The sequence below is a fragment of the Malaya genurostris genome, chromosome 1 (assembly GCF_030247185.1).
Source record: "Malaya genurostris strain Urasoe2022 chromosome 1, Malgen_1.1, whole genome shotgun sequence".
Taxonomy (NCBI): domain Eukaryota; kingdom Metazoa; phylum Arthropoda; class Insecta; order Diptera; family Culicidae; genus Malaya; species Malaya genurostris.
Window position 1 is genome coordinate 112,284,717 of NC_080570.1, and position 20,065 is coordinate 112,304,781.

At 38.8% G+C, this 20,065-nt stretch overlaps 2 protein-coding genes across 3 annotated transcripts in view; one reads left to right on the top strand and one right to left on the bottom strand.

Moving 5' to 3' along the window:
* The window catches only part of LOC131425422 (zeta-sarcoglycan), a 309,985-nt gene that overhangs the window by 222,843 nt on the left and 67,077 nt on the right, over positions 1–20,065 (top strand). The gene's annotated exons all lie outside the window — the stretch shown is intronic.
* Positions 10,205–14,510, bottom strand: LOC131425423 (uncharacterized). The gene is made up of 2 exons (XM_058587329.1): positions 14,402–14,510; positions 10,205–14,328 (listed from the first exon to the last, which is right to left on the bottom strand). Exon 2 carries the CDS (start codon positions 13,957–13,959, stop codon positions 12,358–12,360), a length of 1,602 nt encoding a protein of 533 aa, XP_058443312.1. The 5' UTR covers positions 13,960–14,328; positions 14,402–14,510; the 3' UTR covers positions 10,205–12,357.

The following is a 20,065-nucleotide window of genomic DNA, read 5'->3' on the forward strand; positions in this document are numbered from 1 at the left end:
TAGTTAAAAATTTTAATGTAATGGATGAATCCATGGACGTAAATCCTAGCATGAATCCGATACCCCCACGAACGAAAAAATATCAGGAGAGCTCTTCTGGGCCTTGGATAGTCTTTTTTAGACGTATATCAAAGCCATTAAACATTTTTCAAATTAATAAAGGTTTGACATCACGATACTCTTCAATCAAAGAGATCATAAAAGTAAATAACGATAAAATTCGTGTTGTGGTAAATAATTTGAAACACGCGAATGATATTGTCTCTTCGGAACATTTCAATAAAGAGTATAAAGTTTACATACCCTCCAAAGATGTCGAAATTGACGGTGTTGTTACCGAAGCGAGTCTTTCGGTAGATGATTTACTCAAGCATGGTGTTGGTCGTTTCAAGAACTCTATGCTTGAGGGTGTGAAAATACTGGAGTGCAAACAACTGTACTCAGTAGTTCATGAAGAGGAAAAAAAAGTTTATCGCCCATCAGACTCGTTTCGAGTGACATTTGCCGGGTCTGCGTTGCCGTCCCATGTCTATGTCGATAAAATTCGCCTCCCTGTTCGGCTTTTTGTTCCAAATGTTATGAATTGTACGAACTGCAAAAAATTCGGCCACACAGCTACTAACTGTAGTAATAAACCAAAATGTATTAAGTGTGAAGGGCCTCATAAAGATAATGATTGCAACAAGGAAATTGAAAAATGTATTTATTGTGGGAATAGTCCTCATGATGATATTTCAGTATGCACTGCATTTAAAGTGCACAAAGACAAAATTAAGCTTTCTTTAAAAGCACGGTCTAAGCGCACATATGCAGAAATGCTTAAAACGGTCATTGATGTCCCCCCTTTGGAAACCGAAAACGGGTTTTCAAATCTAGAGGAACCAGAGGACTCTGACTCTGACGAAAATAGTGAAGGTAATTCGTTTATCACTACCCAAGGGTCAGTTAAGAGAAAGAAGTCTTCCTCCAAATTACCAAAAAAGACACCTAAAATTTCACCTTCAAAAAAAGATCCCCGTGTTAAACAAAAAAAGTCAAAACCAAAGACTGTGCCTCCTGGTTTGTCAAATTCACAAACCAATCCAGGATCTAGTACAGAAAAAGATAATAATCCAGTGGGCTCCATTTCACAGCCACCAACAGGATTACTGAAGTTTTCGGAAATTGTTGAATGGATTTTCTCAGCATTCAATATATCTGAACCCTTAAAGACCCTCATAATGGCATTCCTTCCAATAGCTAGAACCTTTTTGAAGCAGTTATCAGCTCAATGGCCAATTGTCTCAGGTTTTGTATCTTTTGATGGATAATTTATCACCCGTCGCAAATGATACAATCACTGTCCTGCAGTGGAATTGTCGAAGCATCATGCCAAAACTTGATTCATTTAAAATATTATTGCATAGTCAAAAATGTGATGTATTTGCTTTATGCGAAACATGGCTTACTTCAAACATAGCTTTAAATTTTAATGATTTTAACATTATACGTCTCGATAGAGACTCTCCGTATGGTGGAGTGCTTTTGGGGATTAAGAAATGCTATTCCTTTTATAGATTAAACATCCCTTCAACTTCTAGTATAGAAGTTGTTGCTTGCCAAATAAACATTAAAGGCAAAGATATTTGCATAGCTTCGGTTTATATTCCTCCAAAAGCACAAGCTGGACAGCAACAGCTTAATGAAATGGTTGAAGCCCTTCCTGCACCACGATTGATTCTGGGGGATTTAAATTCGCACGGTATTATGTGGGGTTCCGTTTACAATGATAGCAGATCATCTTTAATACAAAACATTTGTGACAATTTTAGCATGACGGTATTAAATATGGGTAGCATGACACGGATCCCAAGACCTCCGGCACGCCCAAGTGCATTAGATCTATCTCTTTGCTCAACATCAATTCGACTAGATTGCACCTGGAAAATACTGCCTGATTTACACGGTAGCGATCATTTACCAATCATCATCTCAATTAGCAGTAGCAATTGCATTGCTACTTCAGCTAGTATTCCATATGATTTGACAAAAAATATCGACTGGATTAAATACCAAAGTAGGATCTCTAGTATTTTGAATTCAATGGAAGAGCTCCCTCCACTTGAAGAATATGACTTCCTCATTTGTTCGATTCTGGAGGCAGCAGAACAATCCCAAACTAAACGCTTTCCTGGGCCAACGACTAACAGAAGGCCTCCCAACCCCTGGTGGGACAAAGAGTGCTCAGAGGCTAAACTCGCAAAACAAAATGCTTGCAAGACGTTTCTAAAACGGGGAGGAGGAACTCCTCAGAATTTTGAAAAACTTATGGCTTTAGAAACCAAGTACAAGAGCATACTTCGAGCCAAAAAATGTAGCTATTGGAGACATTTTGTCGAAGGTTTGTCAAGAGATACCTCAATGAGCACTCTTTGGAACACGGCCAGACGAATGAGGAATCGTAACGTGGGCAATGAGAGTGATGAATACTCGAACCGATGGATATTTGACTTTGCTAGGAAAGTTTGCCCAGATTCTGTTCCTACGCAGAGCATTATACGGGAATCTCCTCCAAACAATGGTTTTATTAATAACCCATTTTCAATGATGGAATTTTCTATAGCACTCTTGTCTTGTAACAATAACGCTCCAGGGTTGGACAGAATTAAATTCAACTTGGTGAAGAATCTGCCCAACCTCGCAAAAAGACGTTTGTTGGAATTGTTCAACAAGTTTCTTGAGCAAAATATTGTTCCACCTGACTGGAGACAAGTGAAAGTTATCGCCATTCAAAAACCGGGGAAACCAGCTTCCAATCACAACTCATATAGACCCATTGCGATGTTGTCCTGCATCAGAAAATTGTTCGAAAAAATTATTCTACGACGTCTCGACACTTGGGTCGAGACGAACGGTTTGTTGTCAGATACTCAGTTTGGCTTCCGTAGAAATAAAGGGACGAATGATTGCCTTGCATTACTTTCGTCTGACATCCAAATTGCCTTCGCTCAAAAGCAACAAATGGCATCTGTATTTTTAGACATTAAAGGAGCATTTGATTCACTTTCCATTGATGTTCTTTCAGACAAGCTTCACCAAAATGGACTCCCAGCGGTTATAAATAATTATTTGCACAACCTTTTGTCAGAGAAACGCATGCATTTTTCACATGGCGATTTGGCAACACTCAGAAATAGTTACATGGGTCTCCCGCAAGGCTCATGCCTCAGTCCGCTCCTCTATAATTTTTACGTGAATGACATTGACAGCTGTCTAGTAACCCCATGTACACTAAGACAATTGGCAGATGATGGCGTGGTTTCAGTTACTGGACCCAAAGCTATTGATCTGCATAAACCATTGCAAGATACCTTAGATAACTTGTCCGATTGGGCTGTTCATTTTGGTATCGAATTCTCTGCGGAGAAAACAGAGTTAGTCGTCTTTTCAAGAAAGCATGATCCCGCGCAGCTTCAGCTCCATATGATGGGAAGAATGATCCAACAGGTTTTAACTTTTAAATACCTCGGGGTGTGGTTCGATTCCAAATGCACGTGGGGAGGACACATTAGGTATCTGATAACGAAATGCCAACAAAGAGTAAATTTTCTTCGAACAATAACAGGATCTTGGTGGGGTTCTCATCCGCAAGATCTAATAAAATTGTATCAGACAACGATACTTTCAGTGATGGAATATGGATGCGTTTGCTTTCGTTCCGCTGCAAACTCTCATATTATCAAACTGGAGCGAATTCAGTATCGTTGTTTGCGAATTGCTTTAGGGTGCATGCATTCGACACATACAATGAGTCTTGAAGTTCTGGCGGGAGTTCTTCCATTAAAAGATCGATTTTGGGAGCTTTCATCACGCCTGCTAATAAGATGTGAGGTGCTGAATCCCATGGTAATTAATAATTTCGAACGACTAGTCGAGCTTCGATCTCAAACAAAATTCATGACAGTATATTTTAACCATATGTCACAGGAAATCAACCCTTCAAGATATATTCCTATCCGTGTCAGCCTCCTAAATGTCCCTGACTCAACTTTATTTTTCGATACATCCATGCAGCGCGAAGTGCGTGGAATCCCGGATCATCTACGTTCGACGGAAATCCCAAAAATATTTTCAAGTAAGTTCAGGCATATTGACTCTGAGAAAATGTTTTACACGGACGGATCGCGAATTGAAGAAGCGACAGGGTTTGGTATGTTCAACAATAATGTTTCGGCCTCATTTAGGCTTCAAGAACCTGCATCTGTTTATATAGCAGAGCTAGCAGCAGTTCATTATAGTTTGAGTGTAATCGTCACATTAATTCCAAACCATTATTTCCTCTTCACAGATAGTCTGAGTGCAATTGAAGCCATTCGCTCAAACATGACTGGCAAGACTGAACCGTTTTTCCTGGGCAAAATAAAACAGTGCCTGAACGACATATTGAACAATAATTATCTAATCACTATAGTCTGGGTCCCGGCTCATTGCTCCATTCCTGGCAATGAAAGAGCCGATATTTTAGCCAAACGTGGTGCTATTGAGGGTGAAATTTATGAGAGACCAATTGCTTTCAACGAATTCTATAGCTCGTCTCGCCAAAGAACACTTGCCAGCTGGCAAGCTTCTTGGGATAAAGATGATCTGGGTCGGTGGATGCACTCAATTATTCCGAAAATATCGACAAAGGCATGGTTCAGGGGACTGGATGTGAGTAGAGATTTCATTCGTGTGATGTCCAGACTCATGTCCAATCACTACACGTTAGATGCACATCTCCTTCGAATTGGGCTCTCCGAGACTAATCATTGTGCTTGTGGCGAAGGTTATCGAGATATTGATCATGTCGTTTGGACATGCGTGGAGTATCGTGATGTCAGATCTCAACTAATAAATTCTTTGCGTACCCAAGGTAGACTATCCAATATCCCAGTTCGAGACATTCTTGCTTGTCGTGACCTTTCATACATGAAACTTATTTATCATTTCATAAAGAAAACTGGAGTTTCAATTTAATAAAGGCCCCTTTCAAGACTTAGTTCTGATCCCAGCTGCGTCCATGAGTTCAACCAATAGCTAAATTAGAATAAAAATAATGTAATGATACAAACAAACTCGAAACAGTTTATGAAATTATTAACAAAATGTCTGAAAACAACAGCTTATTTTATAATTTATAGAAGTTAATCGTTTGGTTCAAATAATATTTCCGAGTAGATTTCATAATTAATGACGAGTTACCTAAGATGATATTTAAGTAATAAGAGAATATGTTTTAATAAATGCAAAACGTTGTGACTATGTTAGAATTAAATTAGGATAAGAATATTATGTAAAAGTGATGCTACGGCGAAGAAAAACTTATGTAAACTGCCATAAGAAATAAATGTATTTATGAAAAAAAAAAAAAGCCTTTCATATTTCCTCCATTCTATATTTATATTTGTTTTTTATTTTTTTTCAGTGAATGTTACGGTAGAACATCAAAATTATGAACATCTAATTTTCTCTAATGCTAATTACATTTAAACAATGATATGAGTGATACTGTCATCCAATGAACACTCACACACAAATAGTTTAATAGCTAAGACAGAGAGACAAGATTATATCGGTCATAAATTAGTTGCTAGTAATAATCTTCAAACCACAAAAATTTTCGGTTTATATATTATCGATCGTCGGAGCTGGGAAATAAAGCTAAATTTTGAGTTTTTTCGTTTCACAGTACATTCATTCTGTGCGCAAAACATGTCTGTCACCTCATCGTTGTACGCGTACAACGTTGTACAGAAATCATTGTACGGAAATCACATGTCTGTCTGCGGTATTACTTGTATGCATGAAAGCAAAAAAAATGTTGTTTCAACCAATTATTCAGTTATTTGAACTTAAGACGCCAATTGCAATAAATATGTTTTACTGTTAGCCTCTTCGGGCTTCGGCAGCTAATCGTTCACTGCTTGAACAACGAAATTTTACCTAATTAACTTATATATTATATCTTTATCACTAAACGCACAAAGGATATGGAAATGAACCAAAAGATTACAATTCTCAAAAGAGAACTCACCAGAAACAATGGCTCGCTGGTAAACCTAATGCTACAGATACACTTTCAAAAAAATACAAATAGTACCACTTCACTTTAGCAGCAAATTTTTAAGCGTTAAGCGGTTTTGATAACATTGACATTAACTATCCTAGAATACATTACTCTCAGATGAAATAAAATTATTTATACTGTAGGAATATCTATTTAACACATGGAAAACTAATTTTACAATTAACTGATATATTCTTCTGCATACTTTCACTTACATAAAACGACCACTAGGTAACTAACATAAGTGATGTTCATTTACCATTGAAAATTTTCAATATGAAACGCTTCTGGTGAAATGAAGAGGTTTTTTGTTCTGCGTTTTGCTGTCTTCGTTCTCCGCCAAGTGACAGCATTTGAATACAACAATTTCGGTTACCTGAATGGTTATGACAAAATCAACAGATATGTTAGTTAAATCAAAAACATTTTAGTTGAAACAACCAGGGCGTGAAACAACAATTGCAATATTGTAATTTTGTGATCAGCGTGATATTTTCTCCCTTTGTATTGTCGAATTACGGTCTGTAACATCCACTTGTCATAAAATTATCCGACATCCGACTATGATTTTTTTAGCGATGTCACACGTACTTGTTGAGCAGTACTTCATTAGTTATGACGATGTGGCGAAATGGCTGAATCATGACTGAATCGCTTCACTCGATGAATACACTGAGGTCTCTTTTTACGCGAGTCATACGAACGGTGTAAAAAAAATGCGCCGAAAATAATCCGCGTAACTTCGGAAATCCGCGTAAAAAAATCTCCAAACTAAAGAAAAAAATTGTTTGGTGCCAAATATCTTAGAAATGCATGAAACGTCGACATTATGACATAGAAAAATTTGGAGACTTCCAAAATCGAAATTTTTTTTGATGCCGAAAATAACCGCGTAACTTTGAAAATCCACGTAAAAAGAGACCCCAGTGTAGTTCTGTGGTGATATGGCGATAAGATGAAAATTGCATAACTTTGAATAAGCTTTTTTGAACCAATTACAACCAACACGTAGTTCCATTGTAAAAAAAATACCGCATAATTAGCACCTGACGCATTGAACATTAACTTAATTGTATTAACTCATGTTTTTTCCTTGGTAAATGTTCTGAGAAATACACACTGACTATTTAAAATTATGGCAAATAGGACACAACGTTTCGGAGCAAACAATAAAAATGTAACATATAGGGGTTTTTTGGTTTGTACAAAAAGTACATCATTAGCAGTGCGGTAAAATTTCATTTTCAATCGAATAATATAAGATGAAAATGAAATTTATGGCCGCTGACCGTCAGCGTATCCCTACTAATTCATTTGACTTTTGCTGCCATTTTCAAGTGAAGCTCTCAGAATTCATCGTCAGTTGAATAATCGTACCTAGTCATTTGAAGTTTTGCTTGCTCAGTTTCAAGTGCCATGTAGTATAGCTGCTTCATTGTCATCGCTCTTGGTAGTAAGCATATTCGAACGAATAGAATTATAAATGGAGTAAAGTATTAAAAATGAAAACTGAAGGAGGAAACAATTAATTTATGTTTATTCTGTGATTGATATTTCAGCTATCTGATTAGTCTTTCATCTATTATCTTGAACCATTTCGAATGTTTACATGAACCTCATTTGAAGGTTGCTCTCGCACTATTGAAAGAGATATTTTGTTACTTCAAGAGATCAACTGACGGTAATTAAACTGAGCCTCGATTGAAAAGAAACGAGTGATGGACTGAATGCTGCTCGTTCGGGCCGTCAGCAAACATTGTGTGTGTCAAAGAGTGAAGTTTACTGCAGTGGAGAGATCGTCAATGTGTTCCACATTCAGTTTCAATTGAATTGAATGAAGTTTTACTGCACTGATCATTAGTTTCGATTTCTTCGTGTTTCGCCTTCGGCTCGTCAGTGCTTAAAGTAGTTCAAATTGAGCCGCCATTTCCGCCTAACAGTTCCATTCGATCCGCTAAGCAGACGCAAAGTCCACACAATTTATGTGACTCTTTAAAAAAATAAAAATAAAAATGTAGTCTAAGTAAGGTCGAACCTGTCAAGTCTGTTTAGAAGTTCTAGGTCAACTGTTGACATGTGAAAATAAATGATCAAGTTTTTGTATCCCTGCAGCGCACTTGTTAATTATAAATAATTCTCTCGTTAATCGTTAAGTCTCTTCTTGACATCTAGAAGAACATGAAATTGTACCACCAAATTGTGTCGGTTTTACTAGAAAACATTAATACCGACATCGAAGAATCAAAGTGTAGTGGTCAGCTTTTTTGATATTTTCAAGGCGGCAAAGAAAAATTATTAGAACGGCTCAAATATTGATTGTTGTCCAATACTGTTTGAACCAATTGAAACAAAACCTGCAAGCAAAACTCGCTTCTCACTGAATGAAGTTGACAGGTCTACTAAAGTATACGAATCGCAATCATCGAGTTTAAACGTCATAATTTTAGAACGAAATTTTACACCGCAGAACATCTGTTGGTTAAAATACGAGACTACGAGAGAAAAATAATCTCCAATTCCAACTCTTAGAGAACAAATTAAATTTCTTGGTGTCGTCCAACGAAGCATTTCCTCACCCTACGGAACTCGCACTCCATTTTAATTATGTACCACAGCAATAAACAGCAGACATTATTTTCGTGGGGTTTATTAATCCCTTTTTCGGGGGTGAGGTACTTTCACTTTGGTTTCCCAAATTGATGCTGCAAAGCTGGAAATTATTTTCATGGTCACGTTTCAGACATTTAACATCCGTCGTTGCTTTTGCTCATTAAGCTTTTCTCATTGCCAGTTTTTCACTACCCTTTGGGTGCAGTGTGCAGAAATGTGTACCGGATGCAGTAGAGTGACTTTAAGTCGCTTAGCAGCGGATTCGTTAAAAAATAAAACAAACAAAATAATCCTTTTGTAATTCGATCAGATTAACTAGTCCATGAATGCGAAAGCCTAGCTGGAACTAATGTCAAGTGGAATTTAACTGTCCCTGGCGTCCCTACTGGCGAGGTTGGTGTTATTGAGTTCTGGCAACATTCAATCTAAATCAGACAAATCCGTACCAATTCTCTGCACCGCATCATTCTCGTTAGTCCACCTGGCATCGGCAACGGATTCCGTTTATTTATACATCGTATCATCGAAACCGGACCGAACGGTGAACGCATGGACAGTGACCTACATTCGTCGCACCGGTTAGCCGGTTGACAGCGCAGTTCTTCTGCCAAACGGGCCAAGCTACGGGAAAATCCGTCGTTAACAAACCGGGTCCGCGCACTTAACGGCACCGGGTACGGCTACTGGTGGCACTGTGGCGAGTCGCAAAGAATCGACAGTTTATTTATAAGCGCAAGTGTCTGCCAACTGAAACATATTCACGTATTTCCACAATCGACCGTCCGTCGGCTTCGACTGTCCTAGAACTGACCATCGGATTCTACTTGCCAGGGTGACGCCATAAGCAGAGTTCCATTCATCTATTGCTGCTGCTGCTCATCGTTCAGTGTGTGTTTTGACGTCATGAATGGCCATAAATTAGAGCTGTCCCGTCGATCACGCTGAACACGAATCACCAGCCCATAACGGCTATACGTCATCTCATTTTAAATGACACATTCTTAGTTCACGTCATCTTACGAGCGGGACTTCGATCGAGATGCCAACCGGCTAACCAAGAGGGGGGCCTATCTCATGTGTACTTTAATAATGTTTCACGGTGGGAATTTCGTATTTGCCGACGGTGATTTAATGACTCAAGTGTGAAAGACATGGTGTCAGCCGTCAGAGCGACTGACTGTTCCCTGTCGCAAATTCCTTTTAATTTGCCTTAAGACTTTACGATTAAAGTTTTCGGATATCCGGGGAGAAGCAAGTAGGGCATAAGAGCGGAAGTACGCTTTTATGCTGGCTACGGTTCTCCAGCGGACTGTACCTGTGAAGGGAAAGGAAGAAATATTTGTTGAAGTAAATTATACTTATACAATTCTCTTCTTAGAGAGAATTACTTCCTGGGCGATGATGCTTCCTTCTAGGGGAGGATGACTTCTTCTGGTGGGGGGCTCGTCCGGGAATTTTCTTTCTAGTGATGAATGCGAACGACCGTTTTCTCTGGTAACTGATGACTGATTTATTTTTTAATTTTCTTAAACTATATATACATGAATCTTATGGTAAAATATTAAAGATGTTGCACGACATGCAGTGCAACATTTATTACTATCTCCCTTTCTCCTTAGATGCTGACGTTACCATTCGTCAGCACGGGTAAATAATTCCTATCTACCTCACTACTACATAGAATTTGGTATTCAATGTTGCGCTTGCATTTCGCGCTATCCTTCTCTATTCCCTATCACGTACCGACGCTTTCAAAACTTGTTGGTTTTTGTCAGCACGGGTAATCAATTCATATTTCTACCAGACTCAAACATGACCGTCGCCAGACTACCTTTCCTTCTTTTATTGCAGTCCTTTCGGGAATTACGTATTAAATTATTTTATTACCGCAACCTTCCGAGAGCTGATTTGACGATATTCATTTAATGTTCCTTTTCGGGCAATTGTTTATGTTTGTCCCTTCGCATTTCGTCATGGTCTTTGCTAATTAATTTTACTATTGCCATCGGCACCAGATTACCTGGCGTCTCGACCCAACTTAAGCTTCCTTTGCTATTTGAATTAGCGCTTATTGATGCACATGGGATGCGAGAATTGATGGAAAATTAATAGCTCTCACGACTGCGCCGGAAACGCCTTATCGGTTCAAATCGCTTCTCGATCATAGTGCTCCTTTAAGCACGTTGTTTTTGTGGTTGATAATTAAATTTAATAATGCCAGTGCAACTGACGCAAGCTCTACGCTCGACATTCCCGGCCCCGTAAATCTTCTAGAAGGTTTACCCTATTTGATAATCGAGCGATTGTCATGAATGAATGATCGTGAATTAATGATAAAATTTGCGTTCGTCCTCTCTGTTAAGTTTATTATTCCTATAAATAATTGCAAAGACCTAATTTTATAACGAACTTTCAGCCGTATTTCGCGGAAGTGGAAACAAACACTCCGCCGGTCTTCTGGAATTTCGTGTTGTATTACATTTTTTAATACGTAAATAGATAACTATTACCACGTACATAATACCTATCAATCCTACACCCATTATTACATATTCAAATATGGGTTCACCTACATCTTGTTTCTTATCATCATTTGTTAATATTGTAAAAATTTTGTTATTAAATGGATTTGCAGGCTTATTTAATTTCGGTAATTCAGTTTTATTCTGCTCTAAATTGAAATCTATTTGAATTCTTTCTTTAAAATATAAGTTTGTTTTCCTTTCTTCCCTATTCACAAATCCATATATAACACTTTTATTACTTTGAATTTTACAATCAAAATCTAACCTAACTACGGCCTCTTTATAGGGTGGCGATATTATTGTATGCTGGCAGTGGATTACGATGCTCGTCGTGTCGCTGGCGTAGTAGAGTACCTGGTTCTCATCCGTGAGTGAAATCATCTCGACGTATGGTTGGTGCATATTGTCCCGGCCTTCCTAAAATCGCATGGAAGGGGGTTAATAGCTCATCATTCACATCCTTTAAAGCTCTATGTATCAAAGGACGTGAATTAACAAACCACTCCGCTTGAATAAAGGCTGATCGCAGCACTTCACTCGTAGGTGTCCTTTTAGACATATCGTCTATCATGACACTAAGCGCCTTCTTTATTATTCCTATTAACCTCTCCCATACGCCTCCAAAATGTGGAGCCGCTGGAGGGTTAAACACCCATGAAATTTCTAACTCTGCGGCTTCTCCTTGTCTCATTCTTGTGTCGAGTTCTTGTAGGAGGCGTTTCAACTCTCTTTCGGCTCCAACAAAATTAGTTCCGTTGTCGCTGTAAAGCTGAGTTACTTTACCTCTGCGACACTGAAAATTCCTAAAGCATACGAAAAAGGCATCGGTACTCAAATTTTCTGCCATTTCGATATGTATCCACGTGTAACTAAACAAGTGAAAATAACTCCCCTTTTTGACATTTCTATCTTTTGAACATAGAAAGGTCTAAAATAATTCATTCCATTATACTAAAATGGAAACGCGTTTACTGCAGTCCCTACACGTGAGAGAAGAGCTATCATGACTCTAATCTTGGTGTTAATAAAGGGATATAATTTTGTTTTAACTAATAATTTTTTGGGCGTATAGTACTTTAACATCCTTCTTTCTTCTAAATAATGAATGTCTTACCTTAACATGATTTTTATTTCCCTTTAAAATTCTTCTATTTCAACATTTGTGAACATTAATTTTTTTTTTTTTGTCTTTCGTCCAAGCAGGATCGAAGTTATGTTTGGAAGTAATAAAATTGATATTTTCCATTCAAATATTAGTCTCTGCATACTTTTCTCCAATCCAATCTCCCTGATACTTTGTGCCGTTTTTTTTTTTTGGAAAATATTTTCCAATTCAGTCCAATCATTAACGAGCGAATTCTTCAATCGAACATTTTTCCACAGTCGAAGGTGGTTCGCTACCTGGTTCCTCATTCGACACACAAAGGTAACTTGGGAACCAGTTCTTATTCCTCTTGATTCAGGAGGGGTTTGCGAATTCGAGCGCAATGAAGGAGTTATACCTGATGGACTTACTGATGCACATACCAACGACACACATGGCGGTGTACTTGTTTCTTTGAGCATTTTAGTCTTTGGGATTCGTTTACCCAAATTGTATCCAGAAAGTGGTTCTGGTATAGGTCGTCGAGGCGTTAATCCATATGATCTGGCACTTCGTATAATTTCTTCATCTGATGATCCACCCACGGAATCTTTCTTAAACGTAAAATTATCCGACGTTAACCCCCCGTGTAGTGGCATGATGATATAATTATTTGTATCTTTACTATTGCCATCCAAATTTGCATAATAAACCAATTCCCTTTTCCATTCATATGCAAAGGGTACACTGAAGGCTTCATCGAGAGCATTGACAGGAGCGGTGACTTTTCGCTTAGTCACCATGGTAGACATAGCTAAAACTTTAGCGCTATTGTCAAATGCATTCCCAGGTGCTGGTGCCATACCAACAACAGATTCCATTTTGTTCTGTTCGTCGGTAGATCCTAATGTGGCACTTCTCACCGAGGCAACCACATTTTCCCCAAATGCTTCCGTAGACGACCAAAGATTTGCTTCCAGTTCTTGGACTTTTTCAGAATTTGTGAAATCGGAAATCGTACTTGAGGATCTTGGAGAACTTAACATTCCGTTCTCGCTACCAGCGGAGTCCTCATCGAATCCGGCAAAATCATTTTCATTACTATCATATTCTAACTCTTCAGAATCGCTTGTGTTCTCCTCTGAGCCAGTGGTTATTGTAATTCCAGTTGTTCCACCAGTCGTACTTGGCTGCAGCATATCATATCGGTGCAGCTTTGGTTGCTGCTCCATTCCTCTGGCATTACCGATAATCTTAGGCAAGGTTTCATAATAACTTTTCCATTCAATCGAGTTTCCTGAATTTACTGACATTGCGTCTTCTTTCATGTTCGTATTCTGAATGGAAGTCACGAGGGATAACATGGTCCTCTCGTGTATTCTCATCAGCTCAATAATTGCCCTGCTGCTGCCATTTTTTGCTTGGAGTGCCATATTTGTCACTTCCAAGTCCTTCGTCATTGCAGCGTATTCTTTTTTACGCTGCTGGCATTTCATACAGTACCAGTCCTCTGATCTTGGTGGCCGTTTATCAAGATTCACACAAGATAAATGGAACCACCTATCGCACTCATCGCAAGTTATCATTTCGACCATTGCACGATCTTTCTTCGTGCAAAGGCGACAATGACCATTTGGATTAGCCACAAACTCCATTTTAGTACAGAGAATTGCTATGTTAATCTATTTAGAAAGTTCCCGAAACTCAAATTATCTACTGCTAATGGCAATGATAATATTTTTTTTTTTTTTTTTTTCAACAAATATTCTCCAAAATAGTTTAAAGCAACTATTCCAGAGTCTTTTGATAAAGCTTAAGCAAGTTAAAAGAATTTGCGATACGCTCCTCTCTGGAGCCACCAAAATGTCAGCCGTCAGAGCGACTGACTGTTCCCTGTCGCAAATTCCTTTTAATTTGCCTTAAGACTTTACGATTAAAGTTTTCGGATATCCGGGGAGAAGCAAGTAGGGCATAAGAGCGGAAGTACGCTTTTATGCTGGCTACGGTTCTCCAGCGGACTGTACCTGTGAAGGGAAAGGAAGAAATATTTGTTGAAGTAAATTATACTTATACAATTCTCTTCTTAGAGAGAATTACTTCCTGGGCGATGATGCTTCCTTCTAGGGGAGGATGACTTCTTCTGGTGGGGGGCTCGTCCGGGAATTTTCTTTCTAGTGATGAATGCGAACGACCGTTTTCTCTGGTAACTGATGACTGATTTATTTTTTAATTTTCTTAAACTATATATACATGAATCTTATGGTAAAATATTAAAGATGTTGCACGACATGCAGTGCAACATTTATTACTATCTCCCTTTCTCCTTAGATGCTGACGTTACCATTCGTCAGCACGGGTAAATAATTCCTATCTACCTCACTACTACATAGAATTTGGTATTCAATGTTGCGCTTGCATTTCGCGCTATCCTTCTCTATTCCCTATCACGTACCGACGCTTTCAAAACTTGTTGGTTTTTGTCAGCACGGGTAATCAATTCATATTTCTACCAGACTCAAACATGACCGTCGCCAGACTACCTTTCCTTCTTTTATTGCAGTCCTTTCGGGAATTACGTATTAAATTATTTTATTACCGCAACCTTCCGAGAGCTGATTTGACGATATTCATTTAATGTTCCTTTTCGGGCAATTGTTTATGTTTGTCCCTTCGCATTTCGTCATGGTCTTTGCTAATTAATTTTACTATTGCCATCGGCACCAGATTACCTGGCGTCTCGACCCAACTTAAGCTTCCTTTGCTATTTGAATTAGCGCTTATTGATGCACATGGGATGCGAGAATTGATGGAAAATTAATAGCTCTCACGACTGCGCCGGAAACGCCTTATCGGTTCAAATCGCTTCTCGATCATAGTGCTCCTTTAAGCACGTTGTTTTTGTGGTTGATAATTAAATTTAATAATGCCAGTGCAACTGACGCAAGCTCTACGCTCGACACATGGAGTGGCGTTTCACCCGCCCAAAGCATTTAGTGAACTTCTGGTTGCCAGTCTAGCAATATTGCTTCCAGGGTAGCTACTTCGGAAATCGTATATTTCAATCAATCTACCTCACTCGATTGGAAATTGGGAATTTACTTGCCGGCATTCCTGAGTTCAGTGGAACGGTGGAACGTGATCAAGATTGGATGGTGGTTTGTGTTTATTCGATATTAAATTATTTACTTTGTGAAGATTATATGTTAACTATTTTTCCCCTTTCGATTTCTGTATTTGCTAAACTTTTGAGTTATTTGAATGGTAGTTTCAGTGTAGTAAAAACTCATTAAATAAAAAGGCGGGTGGGTAATGTCAGAGACATAACTGGATGTCGTGAATACGGAAACAACTGACATGTTCCTTAACACTTCCGAATATCAAGTTGATCAATTGTATGAATTATGCAAGCATTCCCCTTTTCCACATTTTTCGCAAAAACAAAGAAGGCTTCATTTGATCTCGATTACTGTGAATTTCACACAGCGAAAAGTGCACAAATCCAACCAAACTGTTCTAGATTTGCACTAAACTGAGGATATTTCCCTTCGATTTGTGAACAACAAATCCTAATAGTTCTTTAAAAAACTTTTAGAGCCATTAGAACGTCTGATTTTGTGTAATGCTGTCCACCGTTGCTTTTTCACCAATGCTAATGACTGGCAGCTGTGACGTAATCGCTCTTGTCGGAAGCGAAACTAGCTTTGCAAACGACACAAAATACATCTGCTCGCAGTGGCGATAGAATCCAAACTGATCCAATCTTTGTTGAGAGGTTTATTTTTACCTGATTTCGTTTGTAGCTTTTTCACTAATGGGCGGTCCTAACGGCTATAAAAATAGCCGCATACAGAATTTTAATGTCGATTATTTCATTTCGGATTTGCATTTCATTGAAAGAAACTATCCGGATGCTGTACGGGATTCATTCCTGCCTTTCAGAAGGACCAAATTGTGGAACTCACTACGATAATAAACACTGTTCGGAACATTTTCTCGAACGATTTGTTGTACAGCAGCAGATATTTTGTTCTCTTCCCCAGAACGCGTTCTGATTGGCTGGGGTTGACATGGGTCGAATGAGACAGGTTTTTCAATAGTGTACTATTGAAATACTTCAATGATTTTTCTTTACACGCTTGAGTGGAAAAAATTCGATTCTATTGGTGGTTAGATTATATAAATCCCTTCACAGATCACTGAGCTATGAGCTTTAAAGCACGAGCAAGGCATACGCGCCTTATGGATTATCCCCTTTGATACTCGTTTATATTAAACATTTCAGAAAAGTTTAATTTGGAATTATTTGAGATTATGTCACACAACTGATAATTTTATCATAAAATTGTGATCATATTTCCGATGGCATGTAGCAAAAATTATGTTGATTCGTTAGATACAACAAGAGATATTCACGATCAAAAACTTATCACTCTCTCAGAGGGTAAATTTTGAAAAGGCACCCCATAGTAAAGTAAGTCGTATTCACGACAAAAAATCAAGCGTTCTGAAAGATGATTATGTTTTCAAATATAGCATTAGATACCGCCCATGTGTTGCTCCTCCGTTATTGATGAGAACCAATTAACTTTGCCACATGTTTTTCTGAAACATCTTGCACATCTGGAGTAGCACGTATTTTCACATTGTGAAAACTGCATTGATCCCCAAATGCTGATAAACACCGACGCCGGTCACTTCCGAATGCAGATCTATTCGGGAAGAGAAAAATTATTAGTTCGATTCATGTTGCTACTAGAAACCGAAGTATCCTCCGCATTTCCACGTGCATCACGGGAAGGGAGGGTTTGTTAGTAAATATTCCAGAATCTTTCGCGTTCTGTATTTTTAATAGACAACCGTAACTGGCAATACATCACCACATCGAACTATGAATAGAATAACCACGGGCTCGACTAAGCGATTTTATATCGCTATCCATTTCCTAACCAAACTCATAGAACATTATTGGGATTCACCTCGAATTTTAAACGATATTGACGTACGTCCTGTTAGTTCGAATTATCCGAATTATTTCTTTTTATTTTTGGGGTTCTGAAAAGGACTGTGTGAGGCTTTGGAGACTTTAAAAGGGCTATTTATTATTTCAATTAATGTTATCGTTATGTAGTCAATATTTCTTCTCAAATGTTTTACACTGTTCACTGCATTTCACTCAAATACAAATGATCAGAAGCTGAAGGTCCTGGTTGGTGTTTCAATGCATGCGGCGTGTTTCATGTCAAATCACTACACTTTCAACGCACATCTCCGGCGTGTTGGGCTCGCGGAGAGCGGTCTCTGCACCTGTGGCGACGGTTATCAGGACATCGAGCATGTCGTGTGGTCGTGCGTAGAGTATCGTGACGCCAGGTCGAAGTTACTGGAATCCCTTAGGGCCCGAGGTAGACCGCCTGAGGTTCCGGTTCGGGATGTGTTGGCGAGTCGGGATAGTTTATATATGCTTCTCATATACCAGTACCTTAAACATATTGATATACAAGTGTAATGTATTATTCCTCGCTCAGAAAGTATAAACTCCACCTACAGGTTCGACACTCACGACGACACGATGCTACATGCCATCGGAAATATGATCACAATTTTATGATAAAATTATCAGTTGTGTGACATAATCTCAAATAATTCCAAATTAAACTTTTCTGGAAGTGTTAAGGAACACATCCGCCCGATTCTCTCGATCCCCGTCCCTGTCCATCATCTTCATTGGAACTAACAAGATCTTTTTTTGTCACTAACTTTTTCGTTCCCCCTTCCCTGTCTCTTCACCATCTCGATGGCAACTAATTAGATCTCTATCGTTTTCAGACATTTTGTTCCCACATCCCCTTTTTACCCCGTTTCCACAATATTCACTTTTTTTTCCATTCTCTTCCGCAACATCACCATCATCGTCCACGGAAGACCGCTCCAGTCGAAAACCAGCATTCGGGCCACCCGCCGGGCCTTCGTAGCCTGAGGGTGTTTCTCGCGGACCCACACGGACCGAAGGATACGGCCAACATGGATAGTCGCCTGCTTAAAGCTGAACACTCGAGAATCCGCTACCCCGTACTACATTACATAATGATACTATTCTAGTTTTAAGTTAGTCGTAATTAAGATTAGTAAATACCCTTGGCATCTTAGAGCTTAAGCAGTGTGCCTAAAAATTATATTATAATATTGAATAAAAAAAAAATGGCCACCGTTACTAGCAATCAAAAAATGACTTCTTATTGCTGAATTCGAGCATCTCGGATGTTATAGCGTCGATTTCAGCACGAATGTTTGCCTTGAGCCTGGTTGGCGTAAACCCTGCTTTTCAGATAACCCCATAAAACCATGTCCGGGAAGGTTTAAATCAATAGTATTGTCAGATGGTTTCTAATTGCCGAGATATTTTTTATGATATGCACGCAGAGTGAACACAATAGAGCGACTGTTTTCGATGTAAAGTGTCACTATTTCAGCGCGTTGTTTCGGTGTGAAGCGATCCATGGCAAAAATTGTACTGAATTGACGTTTCCAAAAAAATATCTGATGCAATCGTTCGGTTGGTAAATGTGAAAGTTATTCAGCGTTTACATACCGACATAAAAGAGCAAGCACCCTATATCTTCCTCGCTCACAACCAGGGTTTGCCTAAGGAAAAATGTGTTGGAGATTAAGTTTATAGATTCCTTTTTGTGCGATAGTTCAATGATGACATCATTATGGCAAGCTGTGATTGAGCAGTGAGAGCATAGTTCAGGTCAAACCAATTTTCAATGGTATACTATTGAAATATTTAAACTAGGTTACCTCATATGTTTAAATTAAATGTTTTCGAATCGATTGGTAGTTATATTATATACAACCATCAACAAATGACTGAGTTATGAGCGCTCAAAATTATGGCAGAAAAAGGTTACGCGACTAATTTTGTAGTTTTTTAATTCACATCTGGCCCTGTATAGTGAAGAGTAAGGCATTTTTATAAAGTTTATAAAGTTAAATTGAACTATGAACACCTAAAAAAAAGAATAATAAAAATCCTGGAATCGGCGGACTATTGTGGTATGTAGAATTAGTGTTAATACACTTAACACTACGAAAAATTTTAAGGTTTTCGATGCTTTAACATTATTAATAACTTTATAAAACTTGAACGAAAAATTGCAATTTCTATCGACTTGGAATACACTTGCTGAGCATCATCATATCACTTCCTGCTCGGGAAGCACTCAATCTCTATCGGATGACAGTAACTACTCTATACCTAGACATAATTCTACAGTTTTGTGTTTATTTGCTTTGCTACGTTAAACTTCCTGGTACCCCTCGCAGCTCATTCGTTGGCGAACCAATAGAGCTATGAGTGTTCGCAAGCCAGCAGCACAACATCCCAATCAGAGAGATGCCTTTTGAGCGGAGCCAGGAGGCATTCATTCTAGAGCGTAAACATACGCATATTTGTACTGGCAGTCGCGCTGAGGTCCTGCCCGATGATGATGGAATGTTTGTCCCAGAGGGAATTTCCACGCGGTGGTGACCCCGGTGCCGATCGGTCCGGTCAACAAGTGGATTTCCAGTGTCCAACTGTCGTGGTTGTGATACGAAAAACCAAACACGTGTGTCTCGAATTTCAGCACTGTGTGACCGGTTCAAGATGGGGAAAACCGCCACTAGTACCGTTTGCGAGGATGAGTAATGAATGTTTTCCGAGAAATGAGCTCCCGTTCTCGAGGCTTGTCGGAGGTTGTCGTGTATTAAGCCGTAATG